The 26,013-nt window shown below is 46.9% G+C and overlaps 2 protein-coding genes across 2 annotated transcripts; one reads left to right on the forward strand and one right to left on the reverse strand.

The window, feature by feature from the left end:
- Positions 1-3,443: 3,443 nt before the first annotated feature.
- Positions 3,444-9,702, forward strand: LOC135809050 (uncharacterized). Its single transcript, XM_065322308.1, has 2 exons — positions 3,444-3,941; positions 5,739-9,702. Exon 2 carries the CDS (start codon positions 5,767-5,769, stop codon positions 9,253-9,255), a length of 3,489 nt encoding a protein of 1,162 aa, XP_065178380.1. The 5' UTR covers positions 3,444-3,941; positions 5,739-5,766; the 3' UTR covers positions 9,256-9,702.
- Positions 9,703-10,714: 1,012 nt separating this feature from the next.
- LOC135809051 (uncharacterized) lies at positions 10,715-24,373 on the reverse strand. The gene is made up of 6 exons (XM_065322309.1): positions 23,970-24,373; positions 23,197-23,479; positions 21,723-21,888; positions 20,278-20,411; positions 18,735-18,923; positions 10,715-11,601 (listed from the first exon to the last, which is right to left on the reverse strand). Exons 1-6 carry the CDS (start codon positions 23,993-23,995, stop codon positions 11,368-11,370), a joined length of 1,032 nt encoding a protein of 343 aa, XP_065178381.1. The 5' UTR covers positions 23,996-24,373; the 3' UTR covers positions 10,715-11,367.
- Between the last annotated feature and the right edge of the window lie 1,640 nt (positions 24,374-26,013).

The raw sequence follows: 26,013 nt of genomic DNA on the forward strand, positions 1-26,013 counted from the left end.
TACCTGGGACATCGGATTAGTTTTCAGAATGTCTGTCATACTGATACAGCTAGCAAGCCAGGCATGCCGCTACAAGCGTCTGAAGCTTCTTTGATGCGTATGTCAAGCAGTGCCCAGCCGCCATGAGAATCTGAAGGTTCTTTGATGCGTATGTCAAGCAGTGCTCAGCAGCTATGAGAATCTGAAGGTTCTTTGATGCGTAGGTCTAGCAATACTCAGCTACAAGCCGCACACGTTGAGCTAGTCCGCCCGTTTCCGGATAAGTACTGCAGCAGACACACAGCCAATGCGGCAGTGCAGTATCGCAGTAAGTCACTAACGTACTACAGGAAGTTCCAATGCGAACTGACTATGCTGCAGCACAATGTTGACAAGTTGATCATCGGGTCACAGAGGGCTTGCTTCATACTGACCTTGGCAGCTCGCAAACCTGTCAATTACTGCCAGCACTCAAAGTAGGTAGACTTCAGCACATGCTGCTGGACACCTAACCTACTCCCGATAGGTGTGCATGCTCCAAATCTATGATGTCATACCAATGAGTAGAGTCTACCGAAAATCAGCGTGCTGGCATTTGTGCTCCTGATCAATTCAACTATTACTTAGCCTAAAGATAAGTTGAACCTGCACAATAGTCGTTAAAATCTCCATGTTTGGAATACTCAAACTCATCACTGAACGAACTCAATATTCCATAAGGATTCAGCGAACCAGCAAACGGTAGCTCGGTGCAGCTAGCGCCAAGCCGCAAGCGGGGATAACACGGATGACAATCCATCGGCCGAACACATACAGTAGCGGTGAGTTCGCCTTGTCCACTACAATAGCAAGAGCGCTTTCCTTGTCCCCTGAACACTGGATCAACCAGCACCATCGTCGCAGGGACCGGACAGAACATTCGGCAACAGAGTTGCTTGCGACAATGTGCAGCACCAAATGAAATATTTTTTCTCTCTTTCGAACACTTTAGTAGACCTGCCGTTACTCCTCGTTACGACGTTAGGCTTGAGTCTTTGTTGAGATACTCCATATCTCCACAGCAATTTTTTTATTACGACATGGTTAGCATTTTACCGTTCACGCTATTTTCGACGGTCGGCGTGTAGGGCGAGTATACTGTTTTTGATGTGTTTTCGAGACACGGTTAGCGGCTTCTGAGTCCTGACTCCTGACGCAACGATCGACTTTTTGACGGTAGACCTACCAAACCGACGGTATTTTGGGTGTTGGGTACGAGTACCGTGGCGTTGGATCTAGCGCGTGAACTGTAAAAAAAAACGGTAGATCTAGTCCATGCATGATCCGGAATGATCCTGTTCCATGACGTCCCGCTCGAAGATTTGTGAAATGCGGTAAGTAGTGCAGGGAGTCGTAAAATACTGTGTTTTACGACTCTCTGGTGCCGACGACTGACAATCGACGGTCGCTTTCACCTGCCTACCATGGAAAGATCTACCATGGCTGAGCACGAGCAGTTCCACCGGTAGTCAAGCTCAGTTCGAACACTGCGCGCTACTCGTCGTGCTAGTAACCTTTAGTTTAGGTCGCTCTGTGGTCTACACGCATTACCGCAAAGCCAACACTGTGCAGTGTGCACTTGAAAGAAGCGCTATTTTATTTCCCCGCGACTTTGCCAAAGCACCTCAACTGATGATGTAATAACTCTGGCCAGTTGACAGTTGTTCCTCGCTTTACTTCATGACCAGCGGTATTCTGTTGTTGCCGACTTAACACATCCGTTCTCATGTCATGAGCATTATGAAGATGATCGAGAAAGAGGGCCTTGCTGAGAAGGTCGCAAACTGGAGCTTCAGCCTCTTCCTAGGACTAGGAGGATGGGCTTGCTTCTGGCTTGCGATGATTAGGAACTGATATAATAATTGTACTTTGAAACAGGATTCTCCCCCAGTGCCGTACATGTACATTGTATAGTAGTAGTTCCCCAGAATCCCTGTACGTGAAGAACCAGCAGGACAGCCTGTGATGAGGTGTTGAAAGCAATGTTCTGCTTCGTACACAATCAAGTACAGACAGTGTCAGGATGACAATTAGTACTACATGTACTAACAATATTGCCCTGTTGCTATGCTGGGGCCTGTTGCTATGCTGGGGCATGTTGAGTGTTGGTACCATAGTTCATCCGAGGATTGTCCACATGGTCCACATGGTCCAGCCTTCCAGGCGCCCCACAAGTACTAGCACATAGTGAAGCTCAGTGCACGGGAAAGCGGGGAATTTCCACACCCTTGTCGGCGGCAAGACGATGGATGATACACCGTTTCATATGCGTTGAGCATAGACCTCCATCTCAGCGCGGCTCTCCAGCAGCTTAAACACCATAATTATACTCTCCTACAAGCTGCAATTTTAGTCCCCATGCACATGTACTCAAAAAGTGGACCATGTTCTTGACGTGCCTCCCATCATGCTTCCTTCATACTGTAGTCTACGAGAGCCTGGTTCATGTACGTGACAGTGTGAGCGCTAGCTCAGAAACTACTTCCATGGTAGAAGAGTAATACCAGTACTAGTGTGTCGCCACAGGCACCACATATTTATTCACACACGACAAGGGTACCGTAATAGATAATAATTATTAGTCAACAAAGCGGTAGCGCCGTTCTTTAATCTAAGTTGATGACGGCTGTCACAGAAACCCGTCATAGGGAAATCAAAATTGATGGCCAGTAGGGGTGTCGACCTTCACCTTTAGAGCCATACATCCCCCAAAGTACGCGTCGGTGCTAATCGGCAGTGCTAGCACGACGGTGAAGACAGTGTAGTGTAGTACTGAGTCCAATTCCATGCCAGGATGCCATCGCCTTCGCCGGCTTCGGCCACCCGGCCATTGATCATGCGAGCTATTACAGATACTAAACCTACAGACGGCGTGTCAGCTAAACACGACTGCTGTGCTGCTGTGACTCGGTAGGAGTGGTGTCTTGACTGCAAAAGGAATTTAGGCGTTTAGGTAGGATCAGCGATGGTGGTGACCTGCATTCTGCTAATGCGATAATGCATGGCAAGACAGGGCGCTGTGTGTGCGCCCGATCAGTACCGGTTTAGCGGTCTGCACAGTCACGGAGGTTATTAGCCATGCTTCCTGCGCGGCTTCTTCCTTCGGCTACTCAGTCTCTACTGGTCACGTGGGTACCCAGTGTTGCCACTAGTACTGTAGTAGCATCCATTCCACGGCTTAGTGACTGTCAGCACTTAGTGACCAATGCAGTTTACCCTGGATCGGGATACCTAGTGACTAGCTCCACTAGCACAAGTTCAACTGAACTGCCCGTTAGCTAGTTGGTAAAGCCGTTACACGGTTGACCAATCAGGGAAATGATCGGCAGCTCGGCTACCACCGTCGGGTTCATGTCGCCCCAGAGCTAGCTTAGTGTACCTAGCATTTACTGTGAAATAGCAAAGGTAGACACTAGTGATGTGCTGGTCATGTGCTGGTCATCAGCTCTGTGTACAAACAAGCAGAGGATGGATCAACCTTGACTTTGCGCAATGTACCGATTAGTAGAGTTGAAAATGAAAGTAGCACTGCTGCAGGCACTGCACACATGTGGTAAGCCGCTGTACATGATCGGTCCAAGTACTTTCAGTTTAGTGTTCAATGTAGGGCCAATGCAGAGTGCAAGTTTGGGCGAGGTCTTGAAGATCGCCATGAGACAATGTAGCTAACTGCAGCAGTGTGGTGGATATCAGAGACAAAGGGAACGTATTCCTACTCTTCGAGGCTGTAATGGGAAGGACGTAGTCCGTGGTAGCAGCGAGGTCCGCGGCGAACAACACGATCAAAGATAGAGACAGAGGATGAAGGAGGGAGGAGGGAGATAGGGGAGCAGGTCTGTATGCATCATCTCGCTTTGTAAGTTTTGGATTCGTGCTGGCAGAGCTAGAGGGAAGAGGTTGTTGGTGACAGCCAGCATTCTTCGGTAAGTAGTGGTTGTTCTTATGTGTTGCGTTGGATCAGGTTAGTCCTGTATACTACCTCAGTGCCTCATATCATCCGGCTACTGAATACTGTGTCCCCCAAGAACGACGCGTGCTAGACCTGTGCGAGTACATGCATGTTTTGTGCTGGGAAGAAATACTGAGTGCTAGACCTGTGCGAGTACATGCATGTTTTGTGCTGGGAAGAAATACTGAGTGCTAATACAATACTAGTAATAGTAGGAACATACGTCGTCCCAAGTTGCGTTGACTTGGCACGGATATTGTAGTGAGAAGAAACATGAGGATTCAGATCCAGATCAGTGAAAGATCAGCGCATTGCCAACTAACCTAGCTTGCAAAGGCGTGCATTCCTCACGTTCTACCTCGAACATTCGTTTGCCCGGCGACAGCAACTACTTCAGCAGGCTAATACAGCCGATTATCATACTGAGTCCTTGCGCTATTTCCGAGGTGATGGCAAGGTTGAGAAATGATATACAAAGGTACAAGTACATGTACCATCTAAAGGAAAGAAAAAGAGTCCAGCCTGGTATTGGTCTGCTAAGAGCAATAATTATGATAAATGCACTCTCGACGGTGCAGATGATCTGTCTGTCCGTCGACTCCAATATCAAGGTAATCTTCTGTGAAGGATCCATGAGCCCTCATTGGGCCTCAGCCAATATGTGGCACACGGTTCTGAATCGAAATATAGACGTGTGTACATGTGCTTCAGGCAACAATACCCTTCTGTTTTTCGCAAGAGGTACACAAAAGGAACTAAATAGGGCTGTTTCGTTGTTACATCTATTTTCCTTTTCCTGACACACTTGGAGCAGAAAGAAAGAAAGAAGTTCCTTATTCCGAGTTTCAGGCTAAGGCTATCGTCACCCAACAATAATCATGATGATAACTGGAAGCTGAATGAAAGATACACAATGTTGGCGAAAGATTGACAGCTTGGGTGCAAACTGTCCAGTGACGCATGCTGTGGAGTGCGGATATCACCATAACTAAGACTTTACCGTGCAATCCATTACCATGATTACAGAGTTGGTTACAGAGTTGGTAAATTTCTCAACTGGTTTGGTACGGTCGATTGCATGTACATGTACATGTATGTTGATGGTGGTCTTAGCGTGACGCTTAGCGTCCCAACTAGTAACTTGGTTTTCTCTGTTTCCAGTGTGTGAGCGGCTCAGCACTTTGCAGGTGTGCATGAAGCACTATTGCAGCAATAGCGCCTAGCTTAGAGCCCTTTCCTGTTATAAGTATACAATGCACTACATGACTACAATCATGCATGTTACGTTCGCGGCTAAGGCATGGCTAACTCAGTATGGCATGTATTCCTAGATCTTTGTGGCGCTGGAAGTGGCATTCAGCCAGTATCAACCTGAGATGTACCCCTAGGTGGTCCAACAGTATAATGTTGATGGTGCTGCATATGACTAAGAAGAGTACTGCGCACGTTTGCTCTCTGTTCTAATGGTTCTGTTGCCCTTGCTGCGGTTGTCAGTGGTGATTTGCATGGACTGCAGAACACTAACACTAATATGGTAATACTAATAGCGTAAGTATGTTGAAGGTGATCACGTGACTCGACTGGCTTGCCCCTGGTCCGTGCACCTATAACATCGTCCGAAGTCAAAACTCTCTCACTCTCTGGACTAACGTTACCATACGTTGACATGAGTTCTACTAGGAAAGGTCCTTGGTACTGCCTGCTTTTAAAACACTCCGCAATACTGCACTAGTACGTAACTATGTACTCGTGTTTCTTTATGTTCTTGCAGGTAGAGGTGTTCTTTCAGCCCAGTTGCCATGGCTACAACGAGTGAATATCCCCTAGTTGCTGTGGTGATGGTCTTCGTTATTCATGGCGCAGGATTATGCTATTCCCAGAGCTTATTCCCAGGATTCGGCCAGCCTGGAAATCAAATGCAAAACCCATTCAGCATGCCTGGAAGGCAGGCTGCATCGAGACCCGCAAACCAGCAGTTTGGCAATGCCAATTCACCATTCAACATACAGCAGATACCTACCGGATCTGTTCCCAATGCTGCTGGTGCTGCGCCTGCAGCTGGACCGGGACTGGCTGGACCCCAGCAGCCTGCACCAGCCCAACCTGGAAGTGGTACATTGACCGGGCAGGTTCCCCCAGGAGCACAGCCAGGACTAGGTCAGCCGCAAGCAGCACAGCAGCCAAACTTTGACTTTGGCAACTTACCAGGCATCTCAACTCAAAGACCACCATCGTTTGGTGGACCGATGATGCCTGGTCAGCAGCAACAACCATCGCTGAATTTTGGAGGATCACAATTTGCGAGAAACGGAGCACAGCCAAGAAATACTCGGCGATTTCGGAATCGTCATCCCGGCCAATCTCGTGTCATAGCGCTACAAGACCTGGTGGAAACAACTGGTTCCCTCCAGCCAGGACAGTCACAAACCTATGGTTTCTTCGGCAATGATCGAGGAAATTTTAGCATACAGGTGAAACCCTGTAGAGGCCTTGTAAATTGGCAAGTACGAAACCAAGATAGCAATGTCGAACACTCAGTTAGACCGATGGATGAAGCCCCGGAGTTATTCATAAATATGCCGTTCAACAAGAGGAAGCGCAGGCAACTAGCGCAGCCTGGAGGCAATACTGTAGGCAGAAGTCCCTCAGCTAATAACTGGGGAGCACCAGTGTCAGGCCCAGGTTCTCCAGCCAACAATGTTTTCCCTTCCATGGCAAATCCTATTGGAAATCAACAGCTGCCTAATCAGCTTGTAGCTGGTGTTAATTTCCCTGGACAAACAGGAGGAGGCATGGGTGGACATCAAGCCGCACCTGTGCCCCAATTGACACCTAATCCCGGTGACAGGCTTCCTGGTGGAAATTTCCCCCCTGGAAATAATTTTCCAAATATGAACAACTTTGGATCAAATCCAGCAATACCAGGAGGACAGTTCGGTTCTCCAGGTGCTGGTGGAGGAGGAATGAATGGTTTTGGGCCAAGCAAGAGCAATATTGGTGGTATTGGAGGAGCAGGCACCCCGGGTGGCTACAAAGTATCTGCGTCTGCACTCAACGGTCCACCGCCCGTCGAGATTGAACCTGATTTTGAATATGAAGAGCCGATGGAATCGGAGGAATTTGGCCTTGGAAGTGAGACAGCTCCTGTCTCTGAAGCGTATGAGAAAACTGATATTAGTGGTGGAGAGTACAGTGTGTTAATTACCAACCCGCTACAAGAGCCAGTTGTCTATAGGATCCTGATGACGCGCAACATAGGAAATTCACCGTATCCTCGACTGCCAGAAGAGAAGCAGGTACGTGTTACTAAAGTTCGGCCGACTGCAGTGGAGGTTTCATGGGACCCAGTGAAGAAGGAAAAGAATGGAGCACATGGTGGTCAAGCGCAGCATGTCAATTACTGCATAGAGTACTCACCTGCAGCTACTAGCAGGGTGACAGATCGGCACAGTAGTACGTGCGGCACACATCGCACCAGACCCGGCGCAACAATCAAAGTAAGATGCACAGACCAGACTAGTATTCTCATCACCAACCTGCAGCCAGCAACATCTTACTTCGTCGACGTGTATGCAACCAATGTGAATGTACGGCCACAAAGACAATCGGCATATCAGGCTGTGAATGTCACCACATTGCCTGCTGGTATAGCACTACCCAATAATCGTGTTGTCAGCAACTATGCCCTTCCACCCAGTACTGGCCAAATCTTCACATTCAGTGAACCTGCTGTAAACTCTGGAATGCCTACTGCAGTCAAGGCAATGGTAGTACCATGTACTGGTCTTATTACATGGGCACTGACAAGAGATGGATGGCCCGTGGAGTATTTTGAGCCTGAATTTCTCTACGACGATGATGACAGCTTCAGTGACGATGATGACATGCCTTTTCTGAACCCAGTGAATCCGATCAACAGTAGAGGTCCAGCAGGTGGAGTTGATAGGAATTTCCCGAACAACATGGGGAGTCCCAACTTTGCTGGAGGTCAAGCTTTCCCTGATCCATTTGCTCCTCCAGGGATTCCAGAAAACAATCCCTTCGCGGTAGGAAACAGTGGGCTGGGCCAAGGTGGCCAAGGAACATTCCAACTACCCAACGCAAACACAGGAAATGCAGCATTCAGCCCACCAGCAGGTGGAGCTGGTGCATTTCCAGGCGCCGGAGCTGGTGCATTTCCAGGCGCCGGAGCCGGTGCATTTCCAGGTGGAGCTGGTGCATTTCCAGGCGCCGGAGCTGGTGCATTTCCAGGTGGAGCTGGTGCATTTCCAGGTGGAGCTGGTGCATTTCCAGGTGGAGCTGGTGCATTTCCAGGAGCCGGAGCTGGTGCATTTCCAGGTGCCGGAGCTGGTGCATTTCCAGGCGCCGGAGCTGGTGCATTTCCAGGCGCCGGAGCTGGTGCATTTCCAGGCGCCGGAGCTGGTGCCGGTCAAGCGGGTGGCTTTGCAGGTATCGCACTCCCTGGTGCTGGTCCTGGAGCAGCACTTGGCGGACCTGCTACTGGCACTCCAGTTGCCGGTTCCCCACAGGTCAGTACATCAACCGCAAGTGCTCAACCTGCCACTGTCAGTCCACTCCGCCGCCGCCGCCGTCGTCAACTCTACAACAACAACATCAATACATTATTCAGCATGCCAGGCATGCAGGGTCACGCTGGTCGGAGGCAAAGGGTGCGAACGCCTCCTAGACCACGTCCTCAGCCACGGCTTTCTGAACGTGATGCTGGCGTTGGCCGTAGCACAGGCAAATCAGTGTTTGAGTATACTAATCAATCCACAGCAAGTGTCTACCAGTTGACTGTTTTCAACACGCATACGGATGTGGGAAAGTTCGATGTGTTTGCAACCACTACACCCAAGTCCACACCCTATCCTCAAATACCAGAAAATGCTCAAGTGCGCGTGACTTCGTCAGACTTTCGCTCATTGAATGTGCAGTGGGAATCAAGTCCATCTTCCGATGTCCAGTATTGTGTTGTGGCACATCCCAGGTCAAGAGTTCGGTCAACGAATCTTGTACCTAGTTCACCATGTGGTGTGATGGGTGTCCAATCCGTGGAAGAACTGCTCAGACGAGGCAGATGTGACTACTCCACCGATCGAGTCGTCAGTAATCTAACAGCAGAGATGCACTATGAGGTCGATGTCTTGGCTGTGAACTCTCAGTCACGCGAAGCACTGGCATACACTAGTGTCACTGCATTTGCAAGACCCAGCTCTGCATCTACTCTGCCCATCTGTTGGACCCTTGTTAGTATAGCGACACTCCTTTCAGCAGTACTCTCATGAACAACTTGACCGTCTATAACACAATGTACTTGAGTTCTTGCCAATGCACTCAGTGACAGGATATCATCAGCACAGACATCATTTATATTTTCATTTCTCAAACATCCTCGTCGGCTAGTACAGATTGACTTGCAAACAATAATAATACTGAAAACGGTCCAGTTGATATTACTCTTGCTGATTGTTATGATGGAGCATGGCCTTGTTTGCCCATGTCAGAGATTGCCTTTTCTTTCTCTTGAGCATTCTCTTTCTGCACTGAATTTTAAATGCATTTCCACCATGAGCAGAATCAACAGAGCTTGGGTGGGTTTTGCTCGTACAGAAGTGGGTCACACCCGGATACGGGGCCTTCACACAATCTACATGTACATAGGTATGTTCAGAACGCTTGAACTATATTATTATAAGAGACGCATTTTTTAAATGATTCTTTCCTGAAACCTACACCGAGGCTCTGTTGTTGTAAGTTTTATCTGTGGGTTGTATCTGTGGGTTGTATCTGTGGGTTGTATCTGTGGGTTGTATCTGTGGGTTGTATCTGTGGGTTGTATCTGTGGGTTGTATCTGTGGGTTGTATCTGTGGGTTGTATCTGTGGGTTGTAACTGTGGGTTGTATCTGTGGGTTGTATCTGTGGGTTGTATCTGTGGGTTGTATCTGTGGGTTGTATCTGTGGGTTGTATCTGTGGGTTGTAACTGTGGGTTGTATCTGTGGGTTGTATCTGTGGGTTGTAACTGTGGGTTGTCCGAAATGCCAACACTATGTCTACATGTATACAGTGAGTGGCAGAAGGTGCGACGCGGCCACCGTCACTGATGCATACTTTCAGGTGACACCACGTGGACCCACAATCAGGTAGAGTAAGAGCAGTCCTTTTTCCTGTACTGGCTGTAGGTTTCAATGTCCATACTTGCGGTGCTTCCCCGTGACCTGAAATTACTCTAATTATAGCTACGGTAAATTACTTGGCATTGAAAAAAATGTGACCCGGGGAAAACAGCACATGACATTTCAATCTATGGTGCACTGAACACGCTGTGGAGCACTGACAATAGATATCATTGCATGATCATAAGCAGGGCTTTCACAACTCCCGCATGCAGTGGCTTTCGGGAAAGCTCTAAAACAAAACCATGGCAACACTTAGGCCCTCACAGTCTTACGGCACACCATCCAAGCCAGCAGTGTGACTGGCAGAAGAAATACATTGTGGAATGTAACCTGCTCTTTCTAATACAGGAGCTTGAACAAAACGTATGAGTACCCCCTCCCTCCCCCCCCCCCACACACACACATACACCGCACACACATACACCTGTACACACACATACACCGGTACACACATACATGTACAGTACACACACAAAAACATGCACAAGCAGGTACAAGTGTGAGCTCGCAAAAAAAAAGCATCTAACGACACGCACAACCCACTAAGACATGGTACTTAGCCAAGGGACGGTACAATCATGTTCTTTTACACTAGAGATATGGGTACACGTACATCATGTGTACACAGCGAAGTCAAAGAGTATAGTAGAAGGAAAAAACATCAAACGCCACCCAGGGTCGCATGCTTCTGCATACTATCAAGTGAAAACATAATAGCAGCTGCAAGAGGACAACAGCATATTCATCTGTGCCGCAGATCACAATGGCAACAGTGTGTTCCGTAACATAACTGTGCTGTGCATAAAACTACAAAGAAGTATTGATGTTAGCACTGGTCAATTACAATTTTCATAATCTTGATAATAGCAACAACTCTCACAAGATGAAAGGAACCAGAAAAATGGCAGTTGCAGCCATCTGATGAAACCATTTTTACAGGGCATGAGTCACACAAACTTTTCGGCGGGTCTGTGAAACGTATTGAAGGAAGCTGAAAACATGGTGCCAGCCTTACATAGCAATATTCACTCTAATAATCATGAATTCAAGACAGCAAGTGCAAATATGTGAGTGTTAAACCAGAATATAGGAAAACTAATCTGTGAGTAAGAATAGATGGATATGGAATAGTGGCAGGAATGCATTTCCAAACTTAATAATATGCCTACATTCAGCCATGTTTGTAGATGATATTACGGCAGAGAGTATTTTTCTTCTATTAGGCCGCTTCCGGGTTGGGAAGGATGTTCAATTCAATCAGAATTTCTTCAGCATCTCCGCACAACGACTCCCAGCCACTCAAATTACTGTCTGGAACTTCCTTTCCCATTTTCTCATACCAGTCGATTTGGACACTGATCATGAATCGCATTAGAGCTACCAATGCCAGCCAGGGCTTCTTGTCGCCCAAGTTCATGCCGGTTTCCTGTTCAAACAGGTCCCAGATCAATTCCTGTACATGTGAGCAAGCAAAGGACAACACAGTATGGACAACGATTATTAGAATCAGAGTTTGAATGGCACAGAAGAAAGAAATTGCCACACATGAATGAAAAAATTGGATCAAGGACTATAGTATAAGAACAAAAACAAAGAAAACACAAAAGGACTGTCCTAGCACCTGTACGGTGTCTTGGGGATACTCCAATCCAATCTAGAAGATGTAAACCAAGACATATTCATACCATATTTGCTAGGTGTGGTGGCCTGTAGTGAATACCAGAATCATCAGCGCGCCCCTGAAATTAGTCGTACACCCCAGTGCACAACCAATGTACAAGATGTATGAATAGAGTTCATGTATGACGTGCACTCATTTGAAGGCCAGCTGGTCTTTCCCAGGCGTTTACAGAGTGCTGTACGCAACCGTGGATGATGAGCGATTTCAAAATTTCCAACTCCACTCACCAATGGGATTTCATGACCTTGGACGTCCTGAAAATCTTGTGATCTCCTCCATCCAAACGTAGAGACCAAACACTAAGCAGGAGCAACAGAAGCGCTTCCAAGTTCCTTGAGTGCTTCTCTACTGCACCTGAGCGAGATGCACCTCCAACACCTTCCACAATTTCCTTCGTTAAAGTTCTTCGTGTTGCTGAAGTTCACTACACAGGCTGCTTGTTGCTGTGCTAGCAAAGCGTCAGTTCTGACGGCCTGTGCATTAGTGACCAGTACGAATGACTTCTAAAAGGTCTGGTGACTGCTATACTGGAGCTGAGGCAATTTGCTGCTTTAGCTTGTCAAATTCCCCGCTTGCTTTTCCACTCACTGCAGAAGCGTGTTCCCGTCACGCAAAATTACGCATCTGTGAGCGACATCCACAGAACCTGCTGGGGTGAGTGCGCGTGTACTCAAGTCTAGCCCTGAGCACGTTTTTTCTTCTTTTTTTCAGCTCCAGTATTGCTGTATTTTTCATTGCAAAGCCGTCCTCGACTGTTGTGTTCGTTTTCCAAATGAAGTGGCAATAGGGCTTCGAAGTGCCATGTCAGGTCCTTGACAACTTCGTAGCAACAGGGCACACCTACCGTTGCGTCCCCCAGTGCGTGGTGTTTTCCACTGAATTTTTCAAATTTTACATCATGGCTTGTGCACATTAAAGTAGATACTGTAAATCAACTAATTTTCTCTGGTGATTTAATTTCGCTGATTTCGCCGCTGGGTACCAACCGGCCAAAGTAAATCGCCTGCCAAAGTTTGTCATAGAGGCAAATGATGCATGGATGCATGTGAGAGCACCAACTACTGATCGATTTCTTTTTTGAAAACCCTAATCGGCCAAAAGTTTCATTTCGAGATCGGCCAAAGTTTCTCACCGGCCAAAATTTGTTGATTTACAGTACCTCACACGAAGTACCAGGATATCCTTTTATTGTCCTTTTATTGTCCTTTTGGGGCACCGATCTGCTAGCTTTGTCCTCCTCCTGCAGGGCAGAGCAAAGCAGTTTCTTGCACGAAATAATCACAAATCGGGGTGTGAATCCTGTACTTTTTATTGCCTTTCCCGAGGAGCATGGAGATCGATCCGTACGTCGTGCATGCACGTCAAGTTTTCTTTCGATCACTGTGAGAGGCGATTCTTTGTGCTATATCCTTTCTCGTGACTTCGGACATCTGATTTTGCTCTCTTTACGAAGCGGAAAGATGCTGAAGCAAGCGAGAATTCAACTCGGATCAGAACTCTGAAATATTTTCTCCAGCTTGTTGCAGACCCTTTGTTTCACCTTCGGAATACTGGGAAGACCAGTAATCAGCTGCTCCATCAGCGTAGCAAAACCTCTATCAGCAAGGGACACCTATAAAAGCTGTTCATTCAAGCAAACCATTAATTCCCACCATCAGAAACCTGCATACTACTCCAAAAAACAGTGAAGAGCAAGGGGATGCTAAAGTTTGCTTGTACCCAGAAATTTCGTTGGCATGCGTTGTCAATTAACAGTTATGTGTGACGTCATCACTTCGAAACCCTATCAAGAAGGCGGAGAACATTTAAGAGCCTGAGTGGAGTTTCACGTGGCACAGGACGGCCACACAGAGACACTTTGCAATTTTCGGAATATAAAATACCATACGCACGATGCAGAGTTCAATTTGTGCGATATCAACATTGTTTGTGATCTACCTTATGAAGCAGAACTGGATCCTACTCACAAGTTTATCGACGGTTAGGCTGCCAACATGACTGGACAAACGATCCATGGCATCGCCAGACGCCAGAAGTTGGAAATCATGTCCTTTGCTGCAACGTCCATCTCCAAAAAGAACTCCATCTTCGTCTCAAAAGGCTTGAAATACTCCAAATTCAACCGAGCCTGTCAGTCTCACGCTTTCTCAGATCAGATCATTTTCTCTGTAGCAGTTGATGGGCAGATGCCTGCCACTACTTCAACAGGGTCTGGCTCCAAAGCATGCCTGGAACAAGCCATATTGAGGTTGCAAGCCACCCCTCCCAAGAAATTCGAATTTTTCAATGGTGGAAAGTACTACGAAGAGAATTTCAAAATGTATGGTTGTCCACACAATCGTTCAACCTACAGCATTCAAACTTTGCAGGATTGTTCTGACCTATAGTCTGTTTCAAAAAGATTTACAATCAGGTTTGGGTCTTAAAAAGTATGAAGATTAGGACACGGCAAATTGTTCTGTGAAGGTTTCAGAACAATAGGATCAGCCGTTAAAGGGGAAGTTAAGGCAAAAATTAAAATTTCACCAGTTGTAGTCTTCGGGGTGCTGAGTCGAATGGTCTTGGTCCGAGGAAGCTGAGACGCTCCCTTCCTACTTGAATCCCAATCGAACTCGCGCACTTCCACCGAAACTGGGTGACTGCGCCCTACGAGATGGGGATTTGTATGCAAAATGTCACTAAAAGCGCCATTTCGTTCTTATAAAAGCACGGATGACCGCGATTGGCCCATATGTTGTAGTCTTTTGGACGCTGAGTCGACTGGTTTTGGTCCGAAAAGGCTGCGATGCAGCGTTCCGCCTTTATTCCCAATCGAACATGGTTGAACAAGCGGTCACGTGCTCCTGCGTACGCCAGTCACCTGGTCACCGTGCCTGCAGGGTACAACTTACTAGCCTGTTTGACCTTTTTTGGGTGCAGTCCTGTCACTCGAGTTGAACTCGAGTTGAACCTTGGTGTGAAAGTTGTCACCTGCTGGCGTGGTGACCAGGTGATTTGGGCACCCAGGAGCACGTGACCACTTGTTCAACCATGTTCGATTGGGAATAAAGGAGGAACGCTGCATCGCAGCCTTTTCGGACCAAAACCAGTCGACTCAGCGTCCAAAAGACTACAACATATGGGCCAATCGCGGTCATCCGTGCTTTTATAAGAACGAAATGGCGCTTTTAGTGACATTTTGCATACAAATCCCCATCTCGTAGGGCGCAGTCACCCAGTTTCGGTGGAAGTGCGCGAGTTCGATTGGGATTCAAGTAGGAAGGGAGCGTCTCAGCTTCCTCGGACCAAGACCATTCGACTCAGCACCCCGAAGACTACAACTGGTGAAATTTTAATTTTTGCCTTAACTTCCCCTTTAAGGAGTTAGAATTTCGGCCAGGTTTCCGGCCTTTTCCCATGGTTTACAATTTGCCCAGGAAGCCAGTATCAATTTTTTATCAAAACCCACGATTTATCCTTTCCTTTTTGGCCTTGTGGTTATGAATGCTGTCTGCTGACCATGAAGTTGTGAGTTCAAATCCCAACCTATCCTCAAGTCAAACTTTTTTTCTTCATTGTTTTGGTGATCAAGCTGGTACAAGACAAAGAAGATGGCTGCACCAAACGACTTGTTGTTGTTGGAGCTCGCGCTTCCTGCCGAACTGACTGACACTTGACTGGCTCACGCCATGTGAACACACCCACAACACTGCAATGGTGTGAGTGAATATGGAAGTCATCGCGCTGTAGCTTTTTGAGATTTATTCTAGTGTTTCAAGATCGCCAATTTATTTGAATTTAGCAGTCACCGCCGTCTTCTATCAGCGTTCACAAGCGTCTGCTTTTCTCAAAATGTCGTCGAAGTCACACGGATAGCTTTGCCAAGTCCTGGCCTTGGGAATGAGTCCGTGTCGATGTCGTTTTCGTCACACGGTGAGTAAATTGCATCGCAGCTCAAAGAAACTATTTTGGTCACAAAACGAATTGGGACCCATGCCGCTCGTCAACATTTACAACACTTTCGTTTCGACATATCCTCTCTGACTCCATTATCGATACGAGGAAGAACTCGTTTGTTGTAAACCAGACGTACATGACTGTATCAACGTGAGTGATTTGTCATTTTTCCTGCTTTCGCGCGGAATATTTCTTCGAGTTCACAGTGAGTTTTTCCAGGCCACGCTCGAGTGCTCATACGGTAAGACGCCAAACTCCGCGGGCGATCGCCAGGATTGCAAATCTTTTTGAAACGGACTGTACATGCTAGGCATGCCAACACACGGTCTGATGTCATACCTAACACACAAGTCACAAACACAGCACATTCGCGTGCACAGACACTAAATTAGTGGACGGCGTCGTCATCTTCTTCCCGCTGGTCTCAAATGTACTATGACACGCTATTTCGCCTGACGGTGGACCCTTCATCATTTTGGACAGATGTTCAGCAGATATAGCAATGCCTGGAATCCACCTGGAAAAGCACCCATGCCTGTCTTCTGTTGGTCTCGGTGTGCAGGGCCACAATAAATTTGGTGACTAGTGTGGCACCATGAAGGGATCCATGACTCAAATCACAAATTCCCTTTTAACCTTTTATTGGCTGGACCATACATTGATCGAACATCGGTGGGGTATGCATTTTGAAATTATCGCAACTTTGTCATATCTCCGTCTTTTGGAGAGATTGAAATAGGTAGGTTGAAGAAAAACTCTCAGCTGTCGGCTCGAACAATTTTCGAAGCGATACACCGATTCTATTTCAAAGTAGATTCCTGGGAGTATACACGAAAATGTTCGAGTTCGATACGAGCAACAGGAGTGAAATGGCGGATAGAGATTGATCGAGCATGAGCCCGGCACTGGTGTGCCTTCCCTGGCTTGCAGCGCTGGGCCAGTGCATCTCGTGGAGCCGAGTGTAGGCTCATTGCGCTCGTCTCGCCAACGCCTTCCCAGAATGCCCAAGATCATGGAATTTGTCCAGTGCAAACTAAATTTACGTCCATTTTAGGTACAGGTATCATGATTGCGTGGGCTTGTTTATATTTTAATCGTCCAATAAAAGGTTAAATACGTGCACCTCAAACTTAAAATTTCTCAAAACCAGGTGCAAACAATACAAAGCACGACGATTTAGTGAGTTCTACATGTAGTAATGGAAGTTTCCGGAGGAGGAAATTGTAGTTATCACCAACCCTCACTGCGCCCAGCTCACGCTGCTACCGCGCACGACCCGAGCTGGGAACCCTGCTGCGCAGGATGGGGCTGTCCTCAAGCCAGTCGCGCATTTGGCAGCCTAGTGTGCTGTCCACGGGATATCAGTGACTAGAGGCGCTCAATGTGACAGGGTCAGCCTCAGGCTGGTCGCGTTCGTGGCAGCCTGACGGGCGACTGGCAAGGGTGCATGCGCATTCGGACCACCGAAGTGACACAGGTGCTTCGACTGCACCCCATGGCACATCAGGGAGGCTTCTGGGGCTCAGGTAGCCCATAAGCGCACCACCGTATCAGGTATGCGCAGGCGGAGCAGCCGGGCAAGATGTGTGCCGGCAGCTCACCATCATCCAGCCGACCTCATGCCTGTGTGGCCTAACACAACCGACACTTCTTACTTGTAGCTTGCAGAACACCAGGTTTTTCTCCTCTTTCCTTTCTACCAGACACAGCTCTATGCTAGAGCAGTAAATAGCAGTTAGGGACTCAGCTGAGGCTTCACGTTCGAGCAGTAAATAGTAGTTAGGGACTCAGCTGAGTCAAGCTGGATTCAGAGTGTCAAGTTTGGCATAATACAAGAATCATGCTATCCCCAGACAGTTGTGTGGTTCTGTGAGGGTACAAGCCGGAGCTCGCGGTCACGTGAAGGGGAGTCATAGCCTTATTTCTCGGAGTTGAAGTCGCATTGGAGTATAAGCCACACCCAAGTTTTTTTGTCACAAAATACAGACATCTACCATATTAGACTTGGGTGGAGAGGCAAGGATTAATTTAGAAGAAAAGAGGACCAAAGAGCTACAAGTTACGCTATAATATCTACTAACATCACCAGTTACTTTACAATCAGCTCATGCGATAACATTGCACGACACTGACCAACGGTACTGATGGTACTGAAGATGTGCTAGAACTGATTGCCAGTTAGGTGTAGAACGTCAGTACCGTTGGTCAGTGTCGTGCAATGCTATCGCATGAGCTGATTGTAAAGTAACTGGTGGTGTTAGTGGATATTATAGCGTAACTTGTAGCTCTTTGGTCCTCTTTTCTTCTTATAAATCTACCTTATTTATCACCATTATTTTGAAGTTATTAAAAAATTGGAGGCGTATCAAATTTCGAAAGAAGTGTCAGCACCGACGCTATCCACACAATCAAGTAAATCCAATTTAGCAACCGAACGTTTTCGTTCCCTTCTCACCATGGGTAAGTACAGGGAATAGAGGAAAAATTAAAAACCTTCTCCCCCCTCCCCTGTTTAGATGTGTTCTACTGAATGTATTTCAAATATACAGTAAAACCTGGTTTAAGCGACCACCCCACGTTGCAAGCAAAAGCTGTCGTTAAAGCCAGGTGGTCTTTAGAACCAGGTCCCACAGTTTCTGTGTAGAACTGTCCGTGCATGGAAAAACGGCCGTTAAGAGCAGGCGGTCGCTAAACCGAGAGGTCGCTTACACCAGGTTTACTGTACAGTGTGAGATTTCGATCCATGTTTTTGCTTTAGCTCAATATGTTACTGTATTTGACATTTTTTTCCATTATTCCCTGTACTTACCCATAATGAGAAGGGAACGAAAATGTTCGGTTGCTAAATTGGCTTTACTTGACTGTGCGGATTGCGTCGGTGCTGACACTTCTTTCCGAAATAAATTAGACCATGGTAGTGCAGGCCATATTGACTATGTTCGGCTGTATTACTGGTGTTTGCCTCTTACCCTATCTAGACAGGCAAGGCATGCTTGTGCTACATCAATGCGAATATCTGATATAGCAGCCTCTTCCCAGTCCACAACACTTAGCAGCTTGAACGAATTGTCCAGTAGCAGGTTTCCAGGATGGAGGTCCGAATGCACAAGGCAAGGCCCACAAGGTAGAGACGGCACATCGGCAAACAACATCTCCACCTGCGCACGCCCGGGAGAAACAGTTCAGCAAACACAACTAGAATGAGTAACTACGCTTCAATCACTCAAGTTACTTGCAGGACATAGCAAAAGACGGGATACTTCATGGACCAGATAGAAACAGACAGTACTGTCACTTAAAGTCTTACACTTTTAACATTTTTCTGGTCAGACTGAAATTTCCATACCCGTAACCCTCGAGGATCAAGGCACGATCAAGGGGCACGTTCTTTGCACTATGCACCAGCTATTTTTTTTAATCAAAATTTGTATGTACATCCTCCACATCATCACAATGGTCACTTCCCAAAGCGATATATAAAATACATTTTTGGCCACTGAAAGCAAAGAAATCAACTCGAAATTGTGGCAAAGCATAGTCGACCGTCAGCTTGAGACTGTGGACTCCCACTTCACTACGCTTTCAGCTGAGGTCAACGTCTTTATCAGAGTTTATTCAGACGCAGTCTGTTCGTGTTAGCAGTTAACAAGACGCTAAACAAGATGTGCATTTAGATTCAGGTCAAGAAACTTCTTTGTCAAGTGATCCATGCCTCGTAGTGGTAGGCGATGGCAGCCCTAGCATTTGGAGCACGCCGTATCCACCTTGCAGCGAGATGATGGGGTAAGCAGATCCGCACTCTCTTGCCTTGACATGTGCTTTGCTGGCTTTGCTCGACTCGTTACCTTCGCAGCAACACATGCCACACATGGTGGTGTTTTTAGGAGTTTGTGATTACTTTGTTCCTGCCGTCGTCAACTTTCGCAGTTTGGTATTCACGAGATTAGCAGTTTGGTATTCACGAGATCAGCAGTTTGGTATTCACGAGAGATACCAGGAGTCCTATACCCGAACTTCTTGACAAATGCCCACGTGAACGTTGTGGGTCAGCATGAACCACAGAAAAAGATGCTGCAAGCTGGGGCGGAATAGCGCGGAAAGGGATCAATATTTTCGTTGTTGAAGAGAACTCTGAAACCGCCGCGACTTGCACAATTAGTAGACGTTGCGTAGAACGAGCCCGGCCATTTCCGGAACATGGAAAAAGAGGATTCCGACAATCCGATAAAGACAAACAAGTCACAGATGCGCGAAGTGACAATTATAATGACACGGAAGAAGTAGCTAGGATCTTGTGAGTAATATTGGGCAATACCTTGAACTAAGCACCAATAACATGTACCGTAATGATCACGTTTTGTATGCAAGCCAAATGAATGAATTTGACCAATCCAGCATATGTGCAGACAGCAACGGGTTACACACATTCCAATGTCAGGCAGAAAGTTCTGTTTTGCTATATATACAAATACACACTGGAATTATACCAATACGTACGAAGCATTTGCTTACCTTCTTGACAACATCCACCACAGATGGTTCACCAATTTCTTTTGCTTTGCTCTTCAAATAGCTCAGCACAGATGAATGATCAGGCAAGTACGGAAGAGGAAATTGGTCGATTCGCTCCCCCTCTTTCATGAAACCTGCCAGAAAGAACAACCACATAGAATGTCCTTCTGATCATACGCACTTGCAATACCCCCCCCCCCCCCCACACACACACACATGTCATGCACATACAAAAACAGACACACACCACAAACACAGACAGACAGACACACCCATCTACCAACACACATAAACACACATCATGTACCACACACACACATACGCATACCATACATGCCAACCTGGAGGCTTGAGTTCCCTGGACAACGAGGCTGAATTCCCTTGATTTTGTCCGTTTTCCCTGGACACCAATTTTTTGCGCATCCATCATTTAGCAGATCTATTTTCTTGATTGCTGCTCAATCAAAAGGAATGTTATTGCATTGAGCTGTAACTGAACGAGTAAACTTTCTGTTGACTACTGTTATACCGGCGATCCGTTGCAGTTCCACATAGGTTTTTTCGGCTACAACGTAGTACGTACTGTGTGCACTTACAACTGATCTAAAAGTTCGAGGAAACACTGAAAACGCATCACAAAAAGGAGAACTTTGATTTCAAAAGTTTCATCACAATCCCTGGACTTTCGCAGGACATCCCTGAACCCCGGGACAAACACCTTATTGCCTGGACTGTCCCGGGAAACCTTGGACGGTTGGCATGTATGACATACACACACATGCATACATGCATGTAAAAACATGTTCAAACATACACGCAAGTGTACGCACACACACACACGCACCCCCCCCCCCAAACATATGAACTCTGGCTTGCCATATCAATTTGACCGACACGTGACATTGTGTGATGGAGGGTTTGTGTGGACATGCCAGGTGTTGCCACCTTATGGACACTAGCTGCATGGTGGTGTGCAGCCCCGCTTTAGGTACAGCCTCGTGGTGGTCATTTCGCACTGTTTGCCACAATAACCTCTTGAACCAGGTCATGTGATGTGAAACCCCCAGCTGTACTGCTGTCTCAACACTGGATAGAGGTAGTACAAGCAGGTGCATACTCGTGGGCGCATTGCTATGTGCCATTGACATCCACACTCCTCACTGGTCACTACTGAGCTCCAAAGTTGAATACTGCACGTCTACATATTTTCGACGAGATTTAATCAATTTCAGCCTTCGTGGGCCAAAATCCTTTTCGGCCATATTAAATTTCAGCCTGTACAGCTCCTGCCTGTACATCTTGTCATACCGTATCATGTAAATCAAACTTTCAGCTGCAACCAATTTTAGGCCTCAAAGCATCAAGCTGAAATAGTTGAAAATAAATATCCTCCGACTATTAAACATGTTATTTGTTGATTTACTGTTTACTGTATGCGGCCTTACCTTGTGCGACCAGTGCTTGTGGTGTGAGATTAGAATTGCTCTTCAGTTTCTCTAAGATGCTGACAGCAACTTTCGCAAATCTCATCGGAGGTTCCTTATCTTCCCACTCATCCTCTCTTGCACCACTCACAAACCGTGACATCATGTAGTGGCGAGACTTTCCAGCCTGTGAAGCAGACAAAACACACACAAAAAAGGACTATACATGTAGTGCATTCGCCAAATCTGGGCCCATAGGTTATTCACAGTCTCACTTTTTTCTTGTTCAAGATCGTGACGTCAATGACTTATATTAGGTCAGAAATATGATGTTTGACAGATCGCGTACAATATGCGTTGACACAATACGTATGATCCTATTTTGCACCACATGGTTCGGCTGCTGTTCCTCCGCTAGTGCCAGAGATCAACGCCGAGTGAATAGCAACTGAATAGACAAACCTCCCTTTCTTCTATAACGCAGTTGCATGCTGCCCATAAAATATCTTAGTGAGCATTACTGCTGCTGCTGTTGCTGCTATACATATGTGTGTGACTGTGAGGTGCACTCACAGGATATCACTTCACTCTACTTCAAAGTCCAAGAATAACGCAAAGCAGGAAAATAGACAAGCCCAGCAAGTACACCAACATGACAAATAATAATCTCAACAGAAGTGCATGTCTAAGCCCATTCTCTGCACACTTAGCAGGACAGTCCTAGGTATCAAGGTGGCAACTTTCCCTTCATTCTGCTGGAATGAAACTTACTTGAGGCGTGTGGTAGGTACTACACAGTCAGTCTAAAGACCGCGGCTTCCTAAGCAAGAACTCATAGGATAGCTTCCAGTAGCTCGTTGTTATATAAATTATAGTATTGTACATGTATAACATGTTGCCTGTTTGTTGTGTTCCACCATATCATGCTGCATCTTGACTAACCATTATTGATTTTATGATTGATTATAGGGGTGAAACGGTTCGGGTAGGGAACCGGTTTTGGAACCGCCAGCTGAAAAGAATCGGGTACCCGTTCTGTCAAATTTCGAACCGGAACTTGAAAAATCTCGTTCTTTTCTTCGCACATGGACTCTCCGATGTCTCGTGCTTGCTCGTAAAAATGATTTCTAAAAAGTAATTGTCACGAACGCATTTTGTCGGTCCGGAGAAGAGAGTGCATGGAATCGATACCTGAGCCGTGGGAAACTATGGTGGCATTAGGGTACCCTAACATGAGAAACATGGAACCGTTTCACCCCTAATTGATTATGAAACTCAGAGTAACAACACAAGCATCCTTAGTCACCATTGTCAACATATTATGCAAACTTTATAACAAAATATACAACAAATATTATGTCATCATGGGCCATACTAGACCATGATCGGTGCAGACACTGGAAATCATCGACATTGCGGGACCAAAACTTATCAGTGATCTAAATAATTATTGCATTTCGATGGTACCTTTCTCACTGCTATGCTATGCCCTTACCAATTCAACTTGTCCTGAAATCAGCACTTCGGGGCATTCAACACCTGTCTGTTGCGCCAATCGTATGGCCATAATTTCCCTCTCGCCTTGCCGCTCGAATTCAAATGACCACCAACTGCAGTGAGAGTCCCACACTCGCATCACTGTCTCTAGCCGTTCATACTTCAGGTAAAACGTTCCGCCTCTGTCATTGTCGATTAGCGAGCACTCCTTCAATGTTCCAGGATCCACACCTTTATCAGTTAGCTGGCTATGCACCTGATCCAGTGTGCCCTTGTCCAACCTGAGAGGAAGAGAAGTGATATAGCGATTCATCTAGGCACACTTACACTACCACTCAAACAAACTCTCCGCTGTGCGTTGATTGCAGTGGCAAAGGTGTAAGAAACGATCTTTGCGAGAGCAATGAAAAGCAACTGCAAATGAAAGGCCCGAAGGCGTATATCACGAGATAAACAGCTCAGACTCAGAGCTAGAGAAGCAACAGAAAAAAACTTAGTTTGAAGGATGAGCAATGATCGGGGGATCTTCTCTCGTCATGCTCGTTAGCCGTATCCATAACACAGAACACGCTACATGCCATGCATAGGCCCGTTTCACACCGTCACGGCATATGCCGCTAGCGGCTAGCGGTCCAGCAGCCAGAGGCTGAGGAAAACGAGTTGTGCACCATGCACACACACAACCGTGAGCCAGTTCATGTCATCAAGGTCATACAACACACCAACCATGATTCCCTTCAATTGTGTACAATGTTGGGTATAGTTACTTACGCTGACACGCTGAAGAGAGACCCCATCTTTCACCAAGCACACGGGTACCACCAGGAACACAAGACGTTACGCACTGTTGAGAAAATCTCCTTCGCAGCAATGGAGCGTATTGAGCGATACCAGTCGCGAACAACAACGGCCGCCCAGCTCAGCTCAGTCTACTGGCAGTAGCTCTTTTCAAGAAAACTTCCGCCAGTGTGGTACTAAACACGTTCCACACGTTATGGACTTACGTCCTGCAAGCTACTGTCGAGTACTGAACTCTGAAGTTCCCTGCCTATTTCGAGATGAAGAGAGAACAGGCAACTGGTTGCAGTTGTAGTAAACGGTACAAGTACTTCACTCGTCTTCAGTCTTCAGTCTTCAGGTTGCCATCTCACCCGTATCATGCTGTCATGGAAGTAAAATCAAACAAGTCATGTAAATCATTTTTTTCTGTTTTCCAGTACTCAGTAGCTTTCCCCATGCATGATTGCAGGCTAGCTAGCTAGCTAGCCGGCTGTTAACATGTTGTAGCATGCAGTTCACAGATGCAAAGATGACACAATCACAGCGAAGAGCAAGAGCTAGCTAGAGTAGAGTAGAGGTGGGACGCTAGAGTAGAGGAAACAAAAAAAACCTTGAACGCCAGGGACCAAGCTGACAACAATGGTCATGTCGGTAAAAATAGCTCTGCAGAAGCCCTCTTTCTCAACAATTATTTTTTAGACCATAATTATGGGCTATGGCATACTATAGTATAGCATAGACGTCTAGCTAGATAGATAGACTACTAGTAGTAGAATCTATTCATAGTCATACTACGTACTGGGCCGTACTACATGTAGTAATACTAATAGTATGTCACTCAAAGTGGATCGTGCACGCGTGGACGTCGTCGTATGTGCATTTTTGCAACTCTCCAAAATCCATCTGATCGAGGGCCAGGGCCGAGGGCATACCGTCTACCATGGTCTCTACTAGGTACTAGTACTTAGTACGTACTCTTCGGGTCGCGTGACTCGTGTCCACATGTCTTTTCTGATCTACCGACGTTACATCACACTCACAGGTAATGCAAGGCATGCAACGAGAGAGAGAGAGAGAGAGAGAGAGGAGAGAGAGGAGAGGAGAGAGAGGAGAGGAGAGGAGAGAGAGAGAGAGAGAGAGAGAGAGAGAGTTGTTGGGTCGTGTGACTCGTATCCACATGTCTTTTCTGATCTACCGACGTTACATCACACTCACAGGTAATGCATGGCATGCAACGAGACGGTGTCATTAAGCCTGGGCGGATAATCCTAGCATTATAAGTGCTGAAGGTGCTGAAGGATGTTCTGCCTACCCTTTGCACAAGTAAAATCATCTACTTTTTTCAATGCCGGCAGTGTGAGAGCCGGTATGTGGGCAGAACTGTTCAGCACCTTGGCGCACGAATCCGTCAGCATGTACCGCTGAGGTTAGTCCCCGTACACGCACGTGATTCTCGTCCTCGACGTGGTCGCCCTCCTAAATATAAATATGTGCGTTGACTGAGGTTGCGTCACGTGAAGCATTATCCCAGTCCGTGGTTTCGTCTGACTTCCTCATCGACGGCATGCGCTGGGCTTGGGCCGGCCCAAGTCGGCAAAGCAAAGAGGTGCAGACCTGTGAAAACAACACCGAAGTCGAAGAAGACAATGCCAGGGACACCCAGTCGACGAGTCACTCGCAGCCAGGTTAGGATGCGTACTGGAGGAGACGAACAGGCGACGATACTGGAAGTGACAACGAGCGTAAGTGGGAGGAAGCGTGGAAGACCACCACGAAAGCCAGTGATCAAGACAACGGAAGAGTCAGACACCGGACGAGACGGAGTGGCCAGGCGGTGTGATGGAAGGGACGAGTCCGGACCTGCAGCATCGGAAGTGACAACAAGGCGACTGCCCAGTGGAAAGGACGAGTCAAGAGCTGCGACATCGGAGGTGACAAAAAAAGACGAGAAATTCCAACAGTCAGCAATCGGCGATCAAGAGTCATCTGTCGGTTAGTGATAGTTGTCGTGAGTTGTACAGAGATGATGTTTTCA

Source organism: Sycon ciliatum, chromosome 2 (genome assembly GCF_964019385.1).
Source record: "Sycon ciliatum chromosome 2, ocSycCili1.1, whole genome shotgun sequence".
Classification (NCBI taxonomy): domain Eukaryota; kingdom Metazoa; phylum Porifera; class Calcarea; order Leucosolenida; family Sycettidae; genus Sycon; species Sycon ciliatum.

Bases quoted from the DNA above. Each gene is read 5' to 3' on its own strand.
- LOC135809050 (XM_065322308.1), top strand. From the start codon at position 5,767: ATGGCTACAACGAGTGAATATCCCCTAGTTGCTGTGGTGATGGTCTTC.
- LOC135809051 (XM_065322309.1), bottom strand. From the start codon at position 23,995: ATGGGGTCTCTCTTCAGCGTGTCAGC. The intron at 23,480-23,969 runs GTAAGTAACTAT...TCTTCCTCTCAG, and splicing joins TCTCTCTTCAGCGTGTCAGC to GTTGGACAAGGGCACACTGG. The intron at 18,924-20,277 runs GTAAGCAAATGC...GGGCGTGCGCAG, and splicing joins TGGTGGATGTTGTCAAGAAG to GTGGAGATGTTGTTTGCCGA.